The 25,000-nt window shown below is 43.1% G+C and overlaps 1 protein-coding gene across 2 annotated transcripts in view; it reads right to left on the bottom strand.

Annotated features, from left to right (window-relative positions):
* tax1bp1b (Tax1 (human T-cell leukemia virus type I) binding protein 1b) overlaps positions 1-25,000 on the bottom strand; it is an 85,868-nt gene that overhangs the window by 59,668 nt on the left and 1,200 nt on the right. For both annotated transcript variants that reach the window (XM_063198497.1, XM_063198496.1), the window contains exon 2: positions 14,159-14,334. In XM_063198497.1, the coding sequence (XP_063054567.1) occupies positions 14,159-14,323 (165 nt within the window). In that variant the 5' untranslated portion in view covers positions 14,324-14,334. The remainder of the gene's footprint in view (positions 1-14,158; positions 14,335-25,000) is intronic.

The following is a 25,000-nucleotide window of genomic DNA, read 5'->3' on the forward strand; positions in this document are numbered from 1 at the left end:
AACATAATTGCTAACTATGATAGCTACTTTGTTGGTTGCAATGCAATTTCCCATTGGCAACTACCGAAGTTGCTAACTAATACTACGCTTTCCAGAAATGCACCCCAGTTCAGTAGAAGAGTCTGGTGAAGAGTCTCCTAAGGGCTTCCGCACACTGGCTCCGACCAGGTGTGTAGTGACTCCTTGTAAGTTCTACATCTAGACGCCAAGAAGGTGTTTCAATTGTTTCAAGAGACGGTTTATTCCAATGTTCCATTAAACTTAAAATTTCTTCCAGTTTCCAAAGTTCAGCAATTGTACATTTCCAAGTTTCCAAAGCAAAAAATACCGTCCAAAAACAACATAAAAATGCGATATTGAAAACGGTTTCCTGCTGGCGTCTTTGTCTTTCCAAAAGCCTAATGCTCCATGCTCAATGCTCAAAGTGAGCTCTTTGTTCCAAAAAATAGCTGTCTGATTATTCACCTGTGCCAATTAAGCACCAAGGTGAATCATCAGCCAGGCTGCCAAATTCAAGGTGCAGGGACAAATTTCAGCCAGCAGGTGTCACAATTACAAAAAACAAATGTCAACAAACCAAAAGTCAAGCAAAAATGAAATACCAAATCAACCATCAAAAATGGCTCCTACACATCACCCCCCTTATTGCTACTGGCTAAGGACAGGTACAATAACAACCAAAATAAAATATGGAGCCATGTATACATAAGTCAATTCAATCATCATTCACATCAGTCATAATTCACATCATTCACAATGACATCAAAAGAGAACAGTTTTTTTTTTTTTTTTGTTTTTTTTTTTTAGTGATTTTCATTTTCATTTCAGTGCTCAGTTCATAGAGTCCATTTGCCATTACAGGCATTGCTCATTCACAAGTCCATAAGTGGTGTATGTTGTGCTTAGTGTCTGTGTATGGATACGACGCTTGTGTGTGCACGAATGGATCTTCGGAGGTCCATGGTCCATGTGCGCATGTGAAGCCTAGAATGTTCAGTGTAAGTGAAAAGCAAGCATCATCATCATCATCATCACAGAAAGCACTGTTTCACACAAAGCAATCATTCAAAGTACCTCGTTAGATCATATCACAATCATACCAAAGTCATATTTACATGTCATTCTCCAACAACAGACAGACCTTTGTAATTGGTCTCTCTAAGACACTTGTTTGGGTTTTCAGTGTTACACTACGTACCACCCCTTTTGAATCTTTCTTTGTGCCAATAACCCTCCCCAACATCCAAGATGCCCTAGGGGCAGTAGGGTCAGAAATTAAAACAACATCCCCACTCATGTAATTACGTTTAGTTCTCAACCATTTTTGTCTTTCTTGTAAGGTTGGAAGATATTCTCTAACCCATCGTTTCCAGAATGTATCGGCTAAGTATTGTACTTGTTTCCATCTGCGTTTACTGTACGTGTCTGATTTCTGGAACAGACCAGGAGATAGTGTGGGCTGACCTTTAAGGAGTAAAAAGTGGTTAGGGGTCAAGGGTTCAAGGTCATCAGGGCTATCAGAGATGGTGGTAAGTGGGCGACTATTAATGATTGCTTCTACTTCACAAAGGAAAGTATGAAGGGACTCGTCATCTAGTGTTTGGCCTTTGGTTACGGCCAGGAGTGTTTGCTTTACTTGCTTGATTAATCTTTCCCATACCCCCCCATGATGTGAGGCGGCAGGTGGGTTGTAGATCCATTCTATGCCCTTTTGCTGTATAGCTGCTTGCAGTTTGTGACTTTTATTCCATTCCTTAATGGCATTCCTGAGCTCACGGTCAGCTGATACCAGATTTGTTCCATTATCTGATCTGATCTGCTGTACTTGACCTCTCCTGCTCACGAACCTACGAATAGCATGGATGCATGAGTCAGTGTCAAGTGAGTTGGCTACTTCTAGATGAACGGCTCTGGTGGTGAGGCATGTGAAAAGAACACCATATCTCTTAACTTCACTTCGTCCCTTTTTCACTATTATTGGGCCAAAATAATCTGCACCTACATAAGTAAAGGGTGGTGAATCAGGTGTCACCCTCTCTTTTGGCAGATCTGCCATCTTTTGCTCTCCTAAGAGTGCATGTTGTTTTCTGCAAAACACACACTCGGATCTGATCTTTCTGGCCAGAGTATTTGCTGCTGGTATCCAGTAATGCTGCCTCAATTTGGCCAACATGTGATTCCTTCCACAGTGTCCTAATTGTTCGTGAATGTGTCTCAGGACAAGTTTGGAAATGTGGTGGTGTTTGGGAAGAATCACAGGGTGTTTTTGAGTTTCTGGGATAGCCATTCTGCTCAGTCTCCCTCCAGTATGGAGAAGTCCATCCTGCATGAAAGGGTCCAGTTTGCAAATTGTGCTATGTTTACTAACATGTGTGTTTCCCTTCTGCAAGGTTTCCATTTCGGTTGGGTAACTTTCTCTCTGAGCAGATTGAATGATGGCATGTTCTGCAGCCTTTAGCTCATCCAAGGTAAGTTGCGCATTCATACATTTCATTCCAGTTCTCATTTTTCCCTTCCCTTTCCGTGGTTTCTTGTCATCAGAATCAACATTCAGCATCTCCTTTCTTTTCTGACTGAGGTTCAGGAGCACACTTTTCAGTCTAAGCATCCATGCCACTGCTCTTATGAGCTTACTCCAATTTGAGTGGTACTCTATGAAGTTGTGGGTTGGGTTCTGGTTAGTTGTGGTTGCCATGACTACAACATCTCTCTTCACCTCAGCATCACCATTAAATGTCTGCGTGTCAATGTCAGACTTTGGCCATTCAAAATTTTGCTTCCTGAGAAAGTGTGGGCCACTAAGCCATGTGGTGGACTGGGTGAGTGCACTAGCTTTACACCCACGAGATGCACAGTCTGCTGGGTTGAGTTTTGTCTCAATGTATCTCCATTGTTTTACTTCAGTTATTTCTCTTATTGTGTGCACCCTATTGGCCACAAATGTCTTGTACCTTTTATTTTCATTTCTTATGTATTTTAGCACTGCTGTGCTATCGGTCCAGAAGACTGAACTTTCCAGAGTGAGCTGCAACTCTGTTCTGAGTAGCTTATCTACCCTAACTGCGAGCATTGCAGCAGTAAGCTCCAGTCTTGGCATGGTCATTTGTTTCAGGGGTGCTACACGTGATTTCCCCATTACAAAGGAGATGTGTACTTCCTGTTCAGCATTCTCAAGACGGAGGTAGGAGACACAACCATATCCGCTTTCTGAGGCATCACTGAAGTGGTGTAATTGTGCAGATGTTACCTGACCAAACTGCGCAGGCTTCATGCACCTGGTGACTGCAAGCTCTCCAATGTGTCTCAGTCCAGTCAGCCACTCCTGCCACATCTGCACATGGTGCTCTGGTAGTTCTTTATCCCAGGCATGGTTTTGTTTGCACAGGTCCTGCAGGATGTTTTTAGCTGTAAGGACAAATGGACAGATGAGGCCAAGAGGATCATACACAGATGCGATTACAGACAGTATACCTCTCCTGGTGTGTGGCTGATTCTTAAGGCTCACGGCAAAGGTAAGTTCATCCCTTTCCACACACCACTGGATTCCAAGACTTCTTTCCACAGGCAATTCACTCTTTTCCAGGTCAAGATCTTTCACTTGCTGTGCTCTGTCTGCCTGTGGGATGGACATAAGAACAGTTCGGTTATTGCATATCCATTTGTGCAAGCGGAAGCCTCCCATTGCACATGCAGTTTCTAGTTCCTTGTACAAGGATATTGCATCGTTCTCGGTTGCCACTGACTTTAAGCAGTCATCGACGTAAAAATTAGACTTAATCGTCTCCATTGCTTCCACAGAGAATTGATCTTTGAAGTCCTTTGCTGTTTGTCTGAGTGCGAAACTGGCACAGCTTGGTGAAGATGTTGCACCAAATATGTGCACGGTCATTCTATATTGTCTGAGTGGTTGACTTGTGTCACCATTTGGCCACCAGAGAAAGCGCAAGAGGTTGACATGTTTTTCTGCTACCCTCACCTGGTGGAACATGCTTGCTATGTCCGCCATTAATGCAACTGGCTCTTGGCGGAAGCGCAGGAGAACACCTACCAGGTTGCTAGTGAGGTTTGGGCCTTGAATGAGAGCACTGTTCAAAGATGTTCCTTGAAATGATGCAGAGCAGTCGAAAACTACACGCAAAGTGCCCTTTTTTGGGTGATGTACAGCATGGTGTGGAAGAAACCAGACTGTTCCACTCTCCTTGTTCAGCTCATCATCTGGGACCATTTCCGCATAGCCACTTTCGATCACTCCCTGTAGGAAGGCTGTGTATTCTGCATGATATTCTGCATTTCTTTCTAATTTTCTTTTCAGGGAAAGAACACGTTGCTGTGCCTGTTGGTAATTGTTTGGCATGTTTACATTCTCCTCCTTCAAAGGTAAAGGTAAGTAGTAATGACCATTTTTCCATTCTTTTGATTTTTCCATAATTGACATGAATTGTTTGTCTGCTATTGACATTTCTGTTTTCTCTTCAGATTCTTTCTCTGGGAAATCGTGATGGTATTGTTTTACCAACAAGTCATTCAAGTTGGCCACTGAAATGCGATTCACTACCGCTGCACATGCATGGCTGCCTTTGAGGTCACATGTGCTTTCTTGCATGAGTCCACCGATTACCCATCCTAGGGGGCATTTAACGGCATACGGACCATTTCCTCTACTGTTAATGACTTTCCAGGGTTCCATAAGTTTGGCAGCATTTGTTCCAATTAACAATTCTATGTCGGCATCCAGTTGTGGCAGTTTGACTTCTTGTAAGTATGGCCATTTCTGTACTGACTCCTGTTTGGGTATGTGCTGTTTTGACACTGGCAATTTTGGTTGTGTGTAAACGTCTGGGAGCTTGTGAAACTTGTGATCCTCCATACTGCTGACCTCCAGACCATTGACTACACTGCTGCTGACTGCCTTCTCCTGTCCCATTGTTCGCAGTAGAATTGTGCAGTTTTTTCCACAGGTGTTTAATTTTCTTTTCAGGGAATCAGTGCAGAACGTGGAGGAGCTACCGGGATCTAGAAAGGCGTAAGTATGTACAAATTGTTCTGAATTGACAACTTTAACCTTTACAGGGACTATGGCTAGTGTGCATTGTGACTCACTGTCCTGCAGGTGGTCCTTTTCCACAGACACCAGTGCACTTGTTGCAGGTAAGGCATGATCAGCTTGTCCGTCATCCTTTGGCTTTCCTGTGTGGATATGCAGAACAGTTGGGTGAGATAATGAACATTTGTCACAGGTCATTCTATTGGAGCATGTCTTACTCATGTGTCCCTTCTCCAAGCATCCGAAGCACATTCCATTTGTTTTTAAGAATTGTATTCTTTCATTGTTTTGTTTTCTCGCAAACAGTTGACAGTTTTGAAATGCATGATTCTTTCCACAGAATAAACATGGTTTGTCAAATGCACTATTGTTTGTTTTTTGTTTATGTCCAGGTGTGTCATTGTTGTTGGCAAGTACATGATCAACAGTGGTTGCAAAGCTGGATGTGGCATTGGGTTTGCTTGTCACAGTTTGTTTTGTTTTAGGGGCCCTTTGGGTATCCACTGTGCTACTTATGTCTCCAAAGACCGGGTCTAGCATTGCCCTGCACTGCTTGTCAACGAAGTCCACTAGGTCTTTGTATGTCACTTGTTGGTCTTTGTCATGTAAGGCACACACATGTCCACGCCACCTGTCTCTCAGTCTGTAGGGGAGTTTAGACACTAATTGTCTGAGGTTGGTGGAATTCTCTAATTCCTTTAGGCCGTCTACATCCTGCATGGTGTGATAGCAGCTGTTTAAAAACAGAGCGTAAGACCTCAGCCCATTGCCATCTTCAGGTTTTATGACTGGCCAATTTAATGCCTTGGTCATGAAAGCAGATGCTATCTTGTGGCGGTTGCCAAACTGTTTTTCAAGTTGCTTTTTTGCTTCCTTGAAGCCTACCTTTGGGTCCATGTGCAAGAAACTGCTTACAAGATCTCTAGGTTGGCCCTTGGTATATTGCTGCAGGTAGTAAAGACGATCTGCCAGACTAGTTGTGTGTCTTTCTACACACTGTTCAAATGCCTTGATGAAGGTTCTGAACTCAAGTGCATCTCCATCAAAAATTGGCACATTCCTATCTGGCAACAAAGACAGTGTTTGCTGTTTAACAAGTAATTCTGTTATTTCTGCTTGTCTTTTCAACACATCAGCAATTTGGTTGTTGCCATCAGCAGCAGGAACAGACTGTACATGAACGGTTCGGCTTTGCGGAGTTATTGGTGTCTGCGCTGGTTGTTTGACTGGCCTCTGCGCTGTTGTGGGAATTTTGTATTCCGTCGGTGTATCATATTGATAGCCGCCAATCAGTGAGCGCCTTTCCTCTGACTCACGCAATGCTTTTGCCCTTGCTTCTGCTGCAGCCAACTCTGATTCCATGTCAAGTTTTTCTCTGCGCACTTTTAATTTGGCCTCCTCAATATCCAATTCTAATTTTTCATTCAGCGCTTTACTTTTTGCTTTCAATGCTGCGCAGTCTGCCTCAGCGCGCTGCCAGTCTTCCACTACAGGCTGCGCGTCAGGCCGTCTGAACGCAACACTCCCATGTTCGCTAGGGGCTTTGCTCTTTTCCTTTTGACCAGTTTGAGATGCACTGTCCTCCGCGACTACCAGATTTTCTTGCTCCTCTACTTCTTCCTGTAATTCTTCATGCACCTCATCACTGCTCATTGCCCATTGCGTTACGCCTTCCAGAAATGTGCTGAAACTAGTAGCTTTCGGGATAAACCAATCAACTTGATCAGCCTCTCTCTCGTATTCATCTTTCATCAAACTTTGCACTGTGGCCTGTAATTCTTTAAACTCATTAAAGCTTCTTTCAAAAATGTCAATTTGCTTTAGCACATTTTCCTTTTCTTCTCCAGCAGTAATTAAAGTGTTAATTTCATTTTTTTTCCTTGTCAGGTATCCAAGTTTTCCTCTTCGGCTGCCTATTAACTGTATAAGTTTCCTTTCAGCTTCCATGTTCTGCTGTTCTACTAAGGTCTGTTCTTCTGTATTCGGTTCCTCTTCTACTGGCTCGGTCATTTTCAATTCAAACTCAAAAATGTATTCACGTTATAAAAAAGTCTTCAGTCTCAAACACAAAAATTGGCAACATTCCAAACTTAAAGCGCAAAGTCTTTGCGAGTGCGGCGGCCCGTGTGTAGTGTTTTTTATACTCACTCCACCGGTGCAAATTATGAGTGCAGTCTTTGCCTTTGAAGAGGATATCCACACGAAAGAATGAATGAAATGTTTGCAGTCCAGTTCTGATGAAGTCAATTAATTCAATCTTCCAAACACAGGGCAGTAATTCCAGTAATTCCAACGAAAAAGTTAATGTATCCAAGTTCCAATCCAAACGAAAGAGCGTTTCCAAATTGTCCAATGCAGTCGTTTTCAAACTATGTAGTGACTCCTTTTAAGTTCTACATCTAGACGCCAAGAAGGTGTTTCAATTGTTTCAATAGACGGTTTATTCCAATGTTCCATCAAACTTAAAATTTCTTCCAGTTTCCAAAGTTCAGCAATTGTACATTTCCAAGTTTCCAAAGCAAAAAATACCGTCCAAAAACAACATAAAAATGCGATATTGAAAACGGTTTCCTGCTGGCGTCTTTGTCTTTCCAAAAGCCTAATGCTCCATGCTCAATGCTCAAAGTGAGCTCTTTGTTCCAAAGAAAAGGCTGTCTGATTATTCACCTGTGCCAATTAAGCACCCAGGTGAATCATCAGCCAGGCTGCCAAATTCAAGGTGCAGGGACAAATTTCAGCCAGCAGGTGTCACAATTCCAAAAAACAAATGTCAACAAACCAAAAGTCAAGTAAAAGTGAAATACCAAATCAAACACAAAAATGGCTCCGACCAAGTGCATTGTTTTCAATAGAACCCCGCACACCGGCTCCGACCAAGTGCATTGTTTTCAATAGAACCCTGCACACTGGCTCCGACCAAGTGCATTGTTTTCAATAGAACCCCGCACACCGGCTCCGACAAAGTGCATTGTTTTCAACAGAACCCCGCACACTGGCGCCGATGTCCACGGACATTCGCGGATGTCGGACAGCGATTAGAGACAAGTTCTATTTTGTCGGTGCCGCCCATTGACTATCAATGCTATGTTCGTGTGAAATTGGGTTTGGGGATAGGGATGCAAATTATCGATTAATTCATTAATCATTAGTTGATAGTCTTATCGATCGACTTACGATTAATTGATAAGCGGCGTTTTCCCCCCGAAATCTCAATGTTTCTCGAAAAAAACCTACTAAATCTAAAAATTTTAAATAAAAATGTAGACAAAATACCACATTTAAATGAATTCTATTTCAATTATTTAATACAGAGGTGATTTAAATATTCCCACTATTCACACCCCTCTTCACACACACTCTTCACAAGCCCATTTGACCTGGGTCTCTCGTCAGTTGAATTTTCGATTAATTGCGATTAATGTTTTTTAATCGATTAATGCATTGATCGATTAAAGTCGATTAATCGATTAATCGTTTGCATCCCTAGTCCGAATTATGGAATTATGTCGGAAGTGAAAGTGCGCCGCAGTGCTGTTGGAGCCAATGTGCGGCCGGCCTAATTCTGTAAGTAATGTTACTGAGACACCAAGCTTTTCAGGACTGCCAGTGAGGACACAGTGCATAGTGTCTGAAGACCTCAGTGCACTGTGAACGCTACACACGAACCTGCAGTGCACTGACACAAGTGCACAATATGTCTCTCTCTCTCTCTCTCTCTCTCTCTCTCTTTCTCTCTCTCTCTCTCACACACACACACCTAAGACAGCTGGCACACACACACACACACACACACACACACACACACACACACACACACACACACACACCAGCTGGCACACACACACACACACACACACACACACACACACACACACACACACAGACCTCAGACAGTTGGCAAACACAAACACACACTCATACATCAACTGGCGATCACACACACACAACTCAGACAGTTGGCACACACACACTCGTCCGTCATCAGTGTGTTGGCAGCATGTAGATTAATGCACTTGGTACCCGCCCACTAAAAATCACACGAACACGCGCACACACACACGCGCGCACACACGGGCGCACACACACACACACACGCTCCTTAAAGGTTACTCCAGGATGCTACTCGGAAGACCTGGCAGGGTGTGTGTGCGTGTGTGTGTGTGGGGGGGGGTGGTTGTGGCTGTGAGATCAGACTTTTCACCTGTGTGTGTGGGTGTGTATGTGTGTGTGGGCAAAGTAGACAAGAAGTGTGTTTTAGACGCGAGTGAAAAATGCAGACAACTACTACACACACTCTCTCTCTCTCTCGCTCTCTCTCTCTCTCTCTCTCTCTCTCTCTCTCTCTCTCTCTCTCACAGACACACACACATTAATCACACACACCCTGAGGAAAATCTGAGCCGTCCCATCAGCTGGCACAGACAGAGAGAGAGAGAGAGAGAGAGAGAGAGAGAGAGAGAGAGAGAGAAAGAGAGAGAGAGAGAGAGAGAGAGAGAGAGAGAGAGAGAGAGAGAGAGAGAGAGAGAGAGAGAGAGAGAAACAGAAGGGGGACAGGGGCAGAGGGAGATAGAAATGTGAGAGAGAGAGAGATGGAAAGAGCCCAGTAGAGCTAAAGAGAGAGGTGGAGAGGGACAGAGAGGTGGTGTGTGTGTGTGTGTGTGTGTGTGTGTGTGTGTGTGTGTGTGTGTGTGTGTGTGTGTGTGTGTGTGTGTGTGTGTGTGTGTGTGTGTGTGTGTGGGGGGGAGGGTGCAGGAGGGATTAAACACAGGCCATGAAGTGAGAAAATCTCTCTCTCTCTCTTTCCATCTCTACCCCCCCTCTCTCTCTCGTTCTTCTCACTTTATTTCATCAACCTAACTCTAGTTACACTAGTGTGTGTGTGTGTGTGTGTGTGTGTTTTATTGTATGTGCCTTTGTGTAGCTACAGAAGCAGTGTGTGTGTGAGAATGTGTGTGTGTGTGCGCGTGCGTATTTTATGTGCTCATAACTGAATCCGTCTGGGATAGCTGTTGGACATAACCTGCCAACACACACACACACACACACACACACACACACACACACACACACACACACACACACACACACACACACACACACACACACACACACACACACACCAGAATGCAGTGAGCTTGATAGGAGTGAATGCTGGAATGAAGGGAAGTTGCCTACGGTTGATGAGTAGGTGTCTGAGTGTGTGTGTGTGTGTGTGTGTGTGTGTGTGTGTGTGTGTGTGTGTGTGTGTGTGTGTGTGTGTGTGTGTGTGTGTGTGTGTGTGTGTTAGTAATAGTAAGTTCCTTCCAGGGTGATGCGTTCCTCAATGGTGGAATAAGCCAGTGTTTCTCAGCATTTTTCTACGTGAGGCACCCTTTCAATTCATGAAAAATGTCAAGGCAGCCCAAACCAACAAGGCGTAACATGACATCGCATCCGATACCACACAAGCTTAGAAAAGTAACACATTTTGGAGATGTCACACAACCTACGCTCGAAGTTGCCGCTTCATCTCAGGCAGGCTGAGATATGTGAAGGCCATACTGGGGCGACCTACATTTACTTCATTGTGCAAAATGGAACACGAAAGCAGAGATTCTTTAATAGAGATATGCCAACATAATAGGTTTCTATGGGCACCTAACGCGACCAGGTTCCGGTCTGCCTAAAGGGGCGTGTCATAATGCTCCTACAATGAATAGAACAGTCCTTAGGTCTGCCTAGGTCTGCCTAAAGGGGGGCCATAATAGAACCAGGAAACAATGGGCCAATGGAACCTCTCTCTCTCTACTCTCTCTGACGAAAGATTCCACTGACTAAGCATTCATTTATTAATTAAGACAAGTATATTATATTACATATTTTATGTATTTGTTTAGGTTTCACACGTCAGGCACGTTTCCGCGGCACCCCTGAGGGTGTGTGTGGTAGCCAGGCTGTGCCCTTCTAGTGACGCAACAGCTTCAGCGTCGCTACCAATCAGGTCAGGAGTCAATGCAAGTACTTTCTGAGTTCCGGCAAAATCGGGAACTCCTCCCACTTTTTTTGGGAAGCAAACAATCATTAGCAAACCAAGGGAGGCCATTTGGGAAATGCCATTTGGGAAATGATAATTGATATGTTCTTGGTCAGACCAAGTCTTGAAGAGATTTGAAAGTCGATGACAATCAGGCTAGGTGTGCGGCACCCTGGTTGAGAAACACTGGAATACTCATGAACGGCCATCCGGGTACTTTGCTCTTAATTTTGCGTTACGCCCCTTTATGGGTGAAGACAAACCGAATGTCTCATTGACTTACATGCTACATCAGCTAGCCTAAATGAACACATTCCATACTTAAACCACGGCTGTTTGGCCATATTATTTGAACAGTCGGCAACACGTTTTCGGCATGTTATGCGTGAACAACGCTTGTCTACAGGTCCTTGTCTTTAGTTTATTTTTTCCACACACCACCAATTGACTTGCATTGGCTGTTTTCCCCCATAAAGGGGCGTAACGCACATGGAAAAAGTCACGCCATTCATGAGTATAAGCCACCAGTTGTTACAAGAGCAGGGTCATCTCTCTCGACCTTCTAGAAGCTACTGAAGTCTCATCTCTTCCGAGAGAGCTTCCCTGCAATAACATAACTAACTAACTAACTCTACTCTCCTCTAATCATTGGTGCTAACCTGCACTACACTAAAGTCATTTAGAATAAGTCCTTTCACTCGGCGGCCATCTTGGCTACGCCTCAAGGTGGCAATTTCAGATTAGTCACAGTGTTGCCAGACTGGGCGGTTCCCCACCCAATTGGGCTACTTGGCATGGCTGTGTGCGGGTAAAAACGGGAAAAATTGGCCATTTGGCGTTTTTTTAAGCAGCTTTGTGCCCATAGAAACCAATGCAATTTGTTGAAATTGGGCGGAATTTAGCGGATTTTGGCGTTTTTTGAGAACCTTTTGGGCAGGTTTTGATCTGTCAAATCTGGCAACACTGATTAGTCAGACCAGGTGAGTCGAGGCAGCGAGGTGATTGGATAAATGACAGCGCAGCTCAGCAAGCAATACTCATGAACGGCCATCCGGGTACTTTGCTCGTAAATGTGCGTCACGCCCCTTTATGGGTGAAAACAAACCGAATGTCTCATCAACTTACATGCTACATCGGCTTGTCTAAATGAACACATTCCATGCTTCAGCCACGGCTGTTTGGCTCTATTATTTGAACAGCCGGCAACACAACACGTTTTCAGCATGTTGCGCGTGAACAACGCTAGTCTACAGGTCCGTATCTTTCGTTTATTAAACCCCAACATCACCAATTGACTTGCATGGGTTGTTTTCCCCCACAAATGGGCGTAACGCACATGGAAAACGTCACGCCGTTCATGAGGATTGGTTCTTGTTGCCGGCCAGGTGCAAGCATGCGCCATATTGGCATAACAAACTGCCCCTGTCCATTCCTATGGGCGCTTTCTGAAGTGTTCTGTCTCCTTATACAGCCAGTCTCTAACTACACTTCATAGGTCCTCCACTATTTCCACATCACTGCTCTCTATCTGTTCTACATGACATAGATACTGCTGTACTCTGTACTGACCCCACACTCTCTACTGGCTGGAATGTCCTTTTTGAAAGTCCATTTGGTTGAAAATGTATACTAAATGTAATGTAATGTGTGTGTGTGTGTGTCAGTGCTTGACACTAACTTTTTCGCTTACCAGCCATTTTGGCTAGTGGTTTTCCTGACTCACTAGCCATTGGGCCTTTTCACTAGCCCTCATTTTCTTAACCATCATAGCAGATTTAATGCATTATATAATAGGCTGTAGGCCCTAATAATGTAATGTAGGCTAATATAATATAATAAAATATAATATAATATAATATAACATAACATAATACAGTATATTACTATTACTACTAGTAATATAATATGCTATATGGCCTAACAATTAGAATTTTTAGGCCTATTAACTGGTTCATGCATGCATGCCATGGAAAGAACAGATTTACTGATCTGAGGAATTGTATTGACCATGCAGAAACACCAAGCACAGTGTTGTGGAAGGGCACAAATGTAAGCTACACGAGAGCAAAATATTTTCGTCTTTGATCTGAAGGGTACTTTCTTCATATCATATAGGCCTATCTGTGGAGATCGCCGTCCAAATTGATGCACAAAGTAGATAGCGCAAAGTCATTGCCAAGTTCGCCTGTCCTCGGTCATGGATGTGGAATAACACCTCTTCTGGAATATTTTCTTATAAAAGTAGGCTATCCACTAGAAAGCACACACAGATGCGGTAACTTCAGAAGGGGCCACGACTTCCTTTCATTCCGTTTAATATTGAGTTGTTTAAAATACAAACGGACACAAGGCGAGACGGGCACCTGCGAAGGTCGATGGGACATGATTTTGTGCAGTCTGGAAGGCTACTACTGCGCATTGTTTAAGCACGGTTTGACAGTCGGGAACAACAGCACAAGAAACATGGAGGAATATTAAGGCATGGAGACATACAGGCAAATCAGAAAATAATTTAAACCAAACATTGTTAATGCCGCATGTGTCCTTGTCTTATCACTGCGCTAAGTCTCGAGACTTTCACAAGACAGACTGACGTGGTTTCCTTTCGCCTTGGTCATTTTAATGTCCACTACTAAGTATTGTACTAATGACAGATCGCAAAACACGTCAGTTGAGATGAACTTCGCTAATTTATTTTCACGTGAAGGTTTTCAGATACATTTCCAAACGCACGCTGATGTGCCGGTAGCTCGCTGCCACTCCTCTTCGCAAGACTAGCTCTATCAGATTCTTGGCGTGCGTGGGACACAGGTGACACGTGACACAGGTGCTTCATGGGTATTGTAGGCTCGCGAAATCGCATTGTATTGCTTTTGTAGCAAAGACGGTCCGAGGAAAAAAACTACAAAATGCGGTGCCTCATCATTCAGAATAGTAACGGACCCGCCAGAATGGCTAGTGAACCTTCGGTATCTACTAGCCAACGCCGGAATTCACCCGCATTTGGCTAGCTGGCGGGTGTTAGTGTTAAGCCCTGGTGTGTGTGTGTGTGTGTGTGTGTGTGTGTGTGTGTGTGCGTGCGTGCGTGCGTGCGTGTTTACCTTAAAGATGCCGACCCAGTCTTTCGGGTGAGGTGTGATGAAGTGTGTGAGTGTGTATCGGCACTCGAGGGGTGTGTGTGGCGCGTAGCTCTGCGCTACGTGCTGAAACACCACGTGGGCAAAGTTAGAGGTCTCCATGGTAACCGCTTCAGGTGCTGCAGACATCCCTCACACACCTGCAAAGAGAGAGAGAGAGAGAGAGAGAGAGAGAGAGAGAGAGAGAGAGAGAGAGAGAGAGAGAGAGACACACACACACACACGGGAGAGAGAGAGCTGGTCAGTGATATGACAACATTGTAACCAAGAGAAGGGGTGTAAATAACAAGTTTATCGATATGTATCGCTGGCGCTGCATTGATCCTACACCCAGCGATGGAATTGTATCTTATCGTATCGTCAGGCATTCTTAAGTATAGGGCTGGGCGCTTCTGGAAAAAATGTGTATCACGGTTTTCTTAACGAAAATTAATATCACGGTTCTCTGTACGATTTTTTTTTCATAAGCGGCAATTTTTCCCCAAATCTCAATGTTTCTGAAGAAAAGGCTGAAATTAAATTTAAAAATGAGATAAAATCCTGAATTTTAATGAATCTCCATTTCTATTTTAATCACTTTCTGGAATAGAACCTTAAAAAAAACCTTCTCTCATCAAAAAGTGAACCTTGTGTAAGTGAAAACCGTTATCACGTTTTTTTAACGGTATACCGCCCAGCCCTACTTAAGTATGTAAAATAATCGCCCCTGTCCAATGCCCTCGCTCAGTGGTTCTCAACCTTTTGTGAACAAATGCCCCGCTGGCCTCATCGCAACCCTCCCAACACCCCCTTGACCTCATCATAAGCCTGACAACGCCCCTTCCCCTTAGTATTTAAAAACACAAAACGAATGAATGCTCCCCAATGGAAACTAAGCACCGCCCCCTTTTAGCTGTATCCTTCTCAACGCCCACCTGGGGCTCTCCAACGCCCCCCCAGGGGGGCTGTACCACCCACGTTGAGAAACACTGGCCTTGCTGGTAATTGACCTTTCCGGAAACTCCTCTCCCCTTAGCAACGTTTGCTATGCGAGTCAAGCTTTTACGTATTCCAGGTTCTCTGCATTAGAATGAATGGCATGTGACATGTTTTCACCCCTGTCAATTTCGGCTCTGCCCATGGAAATCACAAGCAATTTAAAAAAAGATAAAAGATAAAAGATCTTTTAAAAAAGATAAAAGTTGACAAAAAGGTCTGCAACAGGCTTAAAGGCTACATCCACAACATTATATGCTGTGTTTGTAGCCAGATGAGACAGAGGGTAAAGCCTACAGATCCCAATGTAAGAGGCAAGCACCTAATAATTTACAAGAGCAGCAGTGCATTTGTAGGCCTAGACCTAAAGCAGGGTAAGTCACCTTTATCATACGTTGCATTAAAATGCACATGATTATCATATTTGTTGCATTAAACCCATGTGATGGTAACAGATGCCAAATGTAAACATTCCCACCTGTAGCGCTCCAGTCTATTGCTCCCTTATCGTTGACTTGGCTTGTTCAACACATTTGACCTCATTCAAGTGAAAGGCAACCCTTTGGAACCCCAATCCTCCAAAAGCTTCACACAGCAATGGCACAATTATACCAAAATAAAACCAGTGCCTGTGTCATCTGTGGTTGCTCCAAAAGCAAAGGTGTTTCTATAAGGTGTCTCTTACGGTCACTAGGAAACCAGTACGCCTACAGTTCAGTAAATAGATAAATATTTCCAGTAATCTACAAATACATTGGCTACATTGTAAACAGTGGAAGTTAGAGAGAATTTTGTTGTAGGCCTACTGCCCTCCCCCCTGGAACTTCAATGTGACAGGTGACAAACTGGCTCTCCTACAAAGGCAGACAGGAACACCTGAGCTATTTGGTGCAAACCTCCTGTGGACATCACTGTTGTTGCAGACCACACATACCCTCTTGGAGTGGCTTAAGTCATCAGGTAATTCACCATGACATGAAATGGGTTAAAGCATTTAAGCAAAAAAATGAAAATACACAGGTCATGACAATATGCATGATGATGGATGGTATTTAATACACAATAACAAAATAATCAATACATAATACACAATAAATACACACAGGACTGATGTTGATTGATTAAATATTGTGCTCACATTCTGTAAACTGATGTGGAATCTTTTGTAACCAAATACTTGTCTAAATGTCATCAGTGTCAATAACAGCTCACTACACAAAGGAAGGTCTGGTGTGCCACTGTACCTGGATTATTTAAAATGTTGAACTCATACAAGGTATTAAACTGCTCATAGGTGAATCAAGCGCAGTAGCCTACTGGAAATAGCCTAACACATCACTTTCATGCACAGACTCTGGTTTTAACACCAAAGTAGTGTGTAAATGGAGTTTGTATCTAAGTTGTTGGAGCTGGACATCCTTTGCCTCTAGTTGTACAGTCAGCTTGGTTATCTCAGCCTTCTGAGTGGCCACCATGTCCCTCAACATCTGAAGCTCATCTCCATGATCAGTGGTGGGATCTGTAAACAACGAACAACAACAACAGGAAAAGTTAACAAACTGCATATAAATAATATCTCTCGCTCACACACACACACACACACACACACACACACACACACACACACACACACACACACACACACACACACACACACACACACACACACACACACACACACACACACACACACACCATGGTCACTGGTGTTTGAAGCACTTTGTTCCACAGTGTTAAGGTGTTCAGTGGAGTTTTCATAGTAATGCAAGGTTGATGCATGTTAGTGTAGGGATAAGATGTTTTGTTGATGTTTTGAGAATGATGACTGGGTACAACAATCTCTATTAATGTTTGCAATGTAGGCCTATAACTAAATCATCTCTGATGGAAGGCACTAAAATAAAATGCACATTGTGAAGTACAGCACACCTGGGATCTTAAATCAATACTATTAATTATTATTCAATCTCAGTTCAGTTGCAATGGTTACATGAGGTGGGATTCTAACTAAGTTAATAGCAGAATACTTTGCCCAGCATAGCTGATGCTTGTTTACTACAAGCGAACAAGTGGCATCCCACTTTAAAAGCCATTGTACAAGATAAACTTTTCAACTGTACACAACATTAACATTAGTTTGGTTGCTACTTGCATGCACAATATGAACAGAACAGTCAACAGTGACAATAAAAGTACAGCTAGCCTATGCTAAATGAGGCTAACCCATTCAATCCAGCTATGTGTTATTATTATGATCATCCACACAGTTCTAGCTGCCCAAAATGCAAGGTAGTGCTACTAAATTGTATTTGAAGTAGTGGTATCATCACGTTTTCAATGAGGTAGGTGGATTTTAGCGACATTAAAATAGCTGCTTACCTTAGCTTGCCTAGTGGCTTCTGTTTACATGTTGCTGGTGGTGGGGTAGTCCACATTGTTTAGCCCACAGCAGGAATTTCTCCATCTCGGTCTTTGGTTTTGGGAAGGAATGAAATGTAACCCCTCCCTCCAACTTTTTTGAGTCTCCGTTGTCGGAATTACACACGCCAAACGCGCAACATTTCTTTTTATCTTCCAAACTCGGGATCTCTCTCATAGACTTCCATTCATCAAAACGGCTGGCTTGACCAAGGTCCCGAGCTTAGTAACTGTTGCTATGCTATGATTGGTCAGTTACCATTTTGGGGGGTGGCCGCGGAAAGGTGAATTGTGCATCATAAAAGAAGTGGGAAAAGGATGCACCGATACACATTTTCACTTCCGATCCGATTCCGATATCTAACTTTGGATATCTGCCGATACCGATACCAAAACGACATATACTAGGGCTGTAACGATATTGTATCGAACCAAGAAATCGTGATACACAGAGTCACAATACTGTATTGTGATACAAGGAGGTAGTATCGTGATATGCCTTTTCAAAGTTTTGTTACTCATTAGTTCAGAAAACAACCACATGATATGAAGTGAGAGTGCTTCCAAGTTTCAAATCATCATCATTATTATATTTAAACTTTTAAGAATAATTAGTAGCCTCTTGATACATATTCTACCTAGTTTTTATTCATAATTTTATTTTATAATGTTAGTAAATGTGAAATCGTGGGGTGTATCGAACCGTAGGGCATAAATCGTGACACGAACTGAATCGAGAGTTGAGTGTATCGTTACAGCCCTAACATATATGCATGGGTTTCAACTTGAGGTAGACCCAAGAAGACTATTTTGGTCAGAAAAGGGAGTCAAAAGAATTAATAAGTAAAAAGTAACACGTAAAAAAGTAACAATCCCATCCTGAAAACTAATATGCTAGTGTTATGATTTCAAATTAACATTACACCTGACTCAATGACAGTGTCAGGAAAATTCTGATACTTTGTGAAAATTCCGATCCGATCCGATCTCAGAATTATGTTGATATCTGAACCCGATACAGACACCGATACCGATATCTAGAGATGCACCGGATCCTGATTTTTAGGATCCTGCTGGATACCGGATCCACTGCTTAAGATCCTGCCGGATCCGGAACCGGATACCGGATCCTACGAAAGGGTTGAAACACATAGCCTACTCGTACACGCAGGGATTAAAGCAAAAAAAAGTCATCTGACTGAACTTTTTTTACCGGTTAGGCACCCGATCGAGTATCACTCCGTAACCCAACGAAAACCAATGTAGCCAGGCTCTGCCCTCATAACGAAACATACACTGGTTTTATTCAAGGAACAGTGCCAGAGCCAACACTAGGCATAGGCAGACAGGGCAGTCGCCTAGAGCAGAATAGGCCTATGTCTTGAGGGCGCCAGTAAAACCAAAAAGTGCCACAAAATCAGAACTTCAACCAACATAAAACTTTACACTTCACATTAACAATGAATATTCATTATACACTCAGTAGGCCTATATACACACTCAGTATGAATGTACCTGTAGGTACTAGATCAGATGTGCTCAATCAGATGTAGGCCTACAATGCTATGTTTACAGATGCCAATTTCTAAATACAAGAAAAAGGAAAGAGGGAAAGGGGCAGGCCTAGGCCACCAGATTGACTAGAAATGGCCGAGAATGGAGGGATAATGGATACTATATCAGACTGCAAACATTGAACTGCAATTTGGTTCATGTTTTGGTTATTTCCTCTTATATCTACCCATTATTTATGAATTGTTCACAACATTATGCAGAATGGATTCACAATGAGTGTTGCTTCAAAATGGTGTAGCTGATATCATAGAATTATTGAGTTGGAATTGCAATGCGTTGATACAGTGATCCCATTATGGGTTTTTTTTAGTAGTAGGCTATATTTTTCTTTCCCATCAGAATGGGCAAACACTGTTCTGGTGAAAGCACTGGTGCGCATTGCTTGCAGTATTTCTGACATTTAAAAAAATAATGCACTGGTCATAGCAATCAGAGGGAGAAAACTAGTTGTTGGTTATTTTGTATGTTTTTCACTATTCATCCTGTAGTCTACCTCTTGTGTTCTACCGTTTTGAAAACCTATGGCTACCGGTACTTTTTTGCTTCTCGATGTGCGGTGCCAGGCACACGCTTACCATTGATTTAAAAAACGTCCCCGATTCCTACACGCACTCGTGTTCTCTCCTACAAGTGGACACGACACAGTCACAGACATACGTCTATCGTTTAACAAAAGTAACACACTTTCCCAAGCTTGTCGCGCAACTTTCCACTCGAATCAAGACAAACGACCCACCCATCAGTCCTGAGTGCGCAGTGCGCAAATAACTGAACTGAAACGAAGCGTATAGTCCGAGAAGATGGGCACAGACGTTTAGCCACTCAAAAACAAGCACACACGCAACTGTTGCTGCACACTACTCCAGTTAGCAAAAATAGCATCACACAGTAGCCTACAACAAGCCTTGAAAGTGAAAGAAACACCGAAACGGCATTTATTGACCATGAGTCCACCCATCAGAACACTGTTTCCCAGAGCAAGACGTGGCATAAAATATTGACTCTGCCAGGGATATCCTCCGTGACCCCTGTAAAATGCAACCCATTTTTAACTTATTTCTTAAATATATATCGGCAACAACAAAGTTAATATGCTATGATTACAAATGAGACTGTACATTATCCGTTGTCAGAAAGACAACTAGAGCTAGTTCTACACGTAGCCAGTCAAACGCGCTAAACTTTGAGGATGAAAGGCATGGTATTACGCATGGCATATCCTAGCTAGCTGCCAATGATAGCCGTCCCATTAGAGCTATGAATAATGTTAGTAAAAGTCACAATGCTTAAAAGGCAACCCCTTCATGAAAAGGACATCATGCGCAATCGAAGTAAACTATTCATTTTTTTCTAACTATCCGCCACGGCAGGTGCAATGATAATGGAAACATACGTGTCCTACCTTCTTCAAGCTATGCATTCCATGCATATGCATTATTAGCCCATATTGGAATATCAGTCCAACTCATTTAATGATTGTCATTTCATGGCACTTTAAACATAGTATTACACTTATTTTCTTTTCTGCCATCAGCAACAATGTTGGCTATTTGTTTTTTTAATCTCTCGCGCTGCGCCGCAACCGAATTGCTGACCGCTCGTGTACTTTTTTTTTTTTTTTGGAACACGGAAGAAAAGGGGATGGCTCAAAACTACTGAATGAATCTGTTGTATGACACCACCGGTGATGGCGCGTGTATAACTAAATCCGTACACCAAACACACCTCTCCTTCCCTTCTCATGACCAGGAGTGCTCTCGATTTGAGTTCAGTTGGAAAGTAAAAATTGTAAATTAATTGACATGAATTATAAAGACGGAAATCCGTCCAAACGAAAATCCAGTTGACGGAAATCCGTCATAGCGACGGAAAACTTTAATCCCTGTACACGTGGGCCCTTTTTATTACGTTTGCGCAAACTATTTTTAAGACTCATTGGCTTACTGCCACATTGCCTTCAACGGCCGCTTCCAAAGGGCTTTCACTCCATGCAGGACTCCTGCCGGATACCGGATCCACTGCTTAAGATCCTGCCGGATCCGGATAGTCTGAAAAACCCTATTATCCTGCCAGATCCGGAACCAGATCTTGGATCCTGTACATCTCTACCGATATCCCTTCCCTAAGTAACTGACAGGCTTATGAGGAGGTCAAAGAAGGTCAACCACTGTGGTAGAGCCAGAACTGACACGATTGGCTACATACGTAGAGACCGCCAAACGGAACATTCATAACGCCCAGTAAATGACCACAGGGAATAGGAAATCACACCTTTCCCACAAGAGAAATTGCATTGGTTGAGAACACACACACACAAACACACACACACACACACAATGCTGATACGGAATATTCCCTATGCTATCTATCACAAAGTTGCCAAGTTGTACCACACACACAATATTGTGTCAAATTACGCAACAAAAAGGCTGCTCCACACACACACACACACACACACACACACACACACACACACACACACACACACACACACACACACACACACACCACAGTGTTCTGCTGCTGAGTGAAAGGAGCCTCGGGTTGATTTATTGTCGCTTCTGTTTTGCAGCTTGCAGAACACTCAAATTAAAACACACACACACACACACACACACACACACACACACACACACACACCTGTCTGTGTGCGTGTCTAGGCTTAGATACACACACACAGAGATTCGAGCGCATGTTAGTGAGTCAGTCTCTTAAGACACACACACACACACACACACACACACAAGAGAATGTCTCTGTTTCACATGCGCGCACGCACGCACACACACACAGCAGACCAGAGCACATCTATAATTCATAGTGTCATGCCCTCAAATATCAAGAGCCTGACAGGACAAAACCCAACACACACACACACACACACACACACACACACACACACACACACACACACACACACACACACACAGAGTAATGCAATACAGTACAGCATTGCACTGCAAAAGATACACTGATGCTAAATAAGAAACACAACAAACACACACACACACACACACACACACACACACACACACACACACACACACACACACACACACACACACACACACGACAAACATAACACAACATAACACAACACAGGAACAGGACAATTTTAAACAACACAAAACACACACACTATGAAACACAGCACAACACAACATAAAACAGCACAACACACACAAGAAAATTGAATAACAATAACAGCACAACACACACACACACACACACAACATAACACACACTGACAGCACCACAGAGCCCGATATCTGATGAAGTAGCAGCCCACTTCACCACACCCATCACCATATCTACCCGTGTGTGTGTGTGCCCGTGTGTGTGTGTGCCCGTGTGTGTGTGTGCCCGTGTGTGTGTGTTCTCTACTCTTGCTACCCCGTCTCCCATCTACCCGTTTGTGTGTCTGTGTGTGTGTGTGTGTGTGGGTGGGTGTGTGTTTCTGTGTGGGTGTGTGTGTGTGTGCTCTCTACTCTTGCACCCCTTCTCCCATCTACCCGTGTGTGTGTGTGTGTGTGTGTGTGTGTGTGTGTTCTCTGCTTTTGCAAGCCCATCTCCCAAATGCCCCTATCTTCTTACCCCACTGAGACCAACTGATAACTTGGCCACACCCACTCTGGCCAAAAGCCCAGTTAGCCACACCCACGCCAACTCAACTTAACCACACCCACTCCATGCCTGCCTGGTCAACACCAGATGATCTCCCAAGTGGTAAGTCAGCCCATAATAATAATAATAATAATAATAATAATAATAATAATAATAAATGAGTTTTATATAGCGCTTTTCATGATACTCAAAGTCGCTATTATGTGCATTTCTTCATAATAAAGGTGTGGTAAGTCAGCCTATTATGTGCATTTCTTCATAATAAAGGTGTGGTAAGTCAGCCTATTATGTGCATCTCTTCATAATAAAGGTGTGGTAAGTCAGCCTATTATGTGCATCTCTTCATAATAAAGGTGTGGTAAGTCAGCCTATTATGTGCATCTCTTCATAATAAAGGTGTGGTAAGTCAGCCTATTATGTGCATTTCTTCATAATAAAGGTGTGGTAAGTCAGCCTATTATGTGCATCTCTTCATAATACAGGTGTGGTAAGTCAGCCTATTATGTGCACTTCTTCATAATAAAGGTGTGGTTCACGATTGCCCATGGCCGTTTAGGCATTCGGAATGCATCATGTAATTTTGGCATACGTAGCCCATAGCCAATCGTGTCAGTTCTATTCAAAGCATGCAGAGGTAGTCTGCGCAGCGTGCATGACATTACACTGCATTTGGCAGATGCTTTATAACCAAAGCGACTTTCAAAAGAGAACATAATCATAGCCAACATCACAAGCAAATACAAAGTACACAGGAAATATACAGAACAACAAGTGTAGTTGCAAAGAGGGGTTAGTTTTTTTTTTTTTTTAAAGAGTAAATAAAGAGTAAATAAGGAGCACACACACACACACACACACACACACACACACACACAAACACACACAAACTAAACTAAACATCATGTCAAGAGTCTGCCCTGGGGCTAGGCCAGCTCAAGCATTACCGCACCTGCACACCTCACCATTTCAATGCATTCTGGATGGAATTTTCTCACCAAAATGAATTGCAATTTTGCATCATGTAATTTTGCATTGTGCAGAGTCAGACTTCTTCTGTGTGTGCTGTCACGAACGCGCCCAAGGTCTCAACTCGTCATTACACTGTATTTGGCAGCAGAAGCATTTATGACCAAAGCAACTTACAATCAAGGACAATAAATTAATCATACTCAGCAACACTAGCAGATACAAAGTCCACAGGAAATATACAGCCGTCTCCAAAAGAGTTGTCGCCTATCCATCTGTTTGGAATAACAGCTAATAACCTGGCTTTCAATTAATCACTTGGCTTCAGAAGTCATTCATATGAAAGCTACAACCCTCCCGAATGAAGTTTTATGTACAAAAATAAATTAAATGCACCAAAGAAAGATTGACCCTTTAATACAAGTGATTAATTGAAAGTCAGGTTATTAGCAAATTAGTTATTCCAAACAGATGGACAGGCGACAACACTTTTGGAGGCGGCTGTACAGAACAACAAGTGCAGATGCCAAGTAGGGGTCGTGGGGTTTTTGTTTTGTTTTGTTTTGTTTTGTTTTGTTTTATTTTATTTTATTTTGTTTTATTTTGTTTTGTTTTGTTTTGTTTTGTTTTGTTTTGTTTTGTTTTGTTTTGCAACTCAAAGTCAATTTAGTCACACCCTTTCCAACTCAAAGGTAATATGGCCACGTCCATTGTAGCCCAGAGCCAACTCTGCTGCCTGCCGGAGTAGCATACACACATCTGGGGTGAGTTTCTCAAAAGAGAAGTTGTTAGCCTGTTAGCAACTTTGGTAGTTGCCAATGGGAAAATGCATTGAAAACAGCAAAGTAGCTAATGTAGTTAGCAACTTCGGTTTTGAGAAATTAACCCCTGAGGAGAACAACATAGTAACAGCACACACACACACACACACACGCACACTCTGGAGAGCCCACAACTAAACACCGCAACCACAGCTAGACAATACACACACGTCACACACACACACACACACACCAAAACATTGAGCAGCTGACAGGGCCAGAGCCAGATCTGTCACTGAGAGCTGTCACTCTGCCAGAACAGACAACTCGCAGGCACAGCTAAATGTCAAAATGCACACCTGGCTCTCTCCCTCTCTGCACACTCACAGTCTCTGTCTCACTCTCAGTCTGTCTGTCTGTCTGTCTGTCTCGCACTTTCTCTCTATGTCTATCTCTCTATGTCTATATCTCTCTCTCGCACACACAC

The sequence above is a fragment of the Engraulis encrasicolus genome, chromosome 5 (genome assembly GCF_034702125.1).
Source record: "Engraulis encrasicolus isolate BLACKSEA-1 chromosome 5, IST_EnEncr_1.0, whole genome shotgun sequence".
NCBI classification, from domain to species: Eukaryota; Metazoa; Chordata; class Actinopteri; order Clupeiformes; family Engraulidae; genus Engraulis; species Engraulis encrasicolus.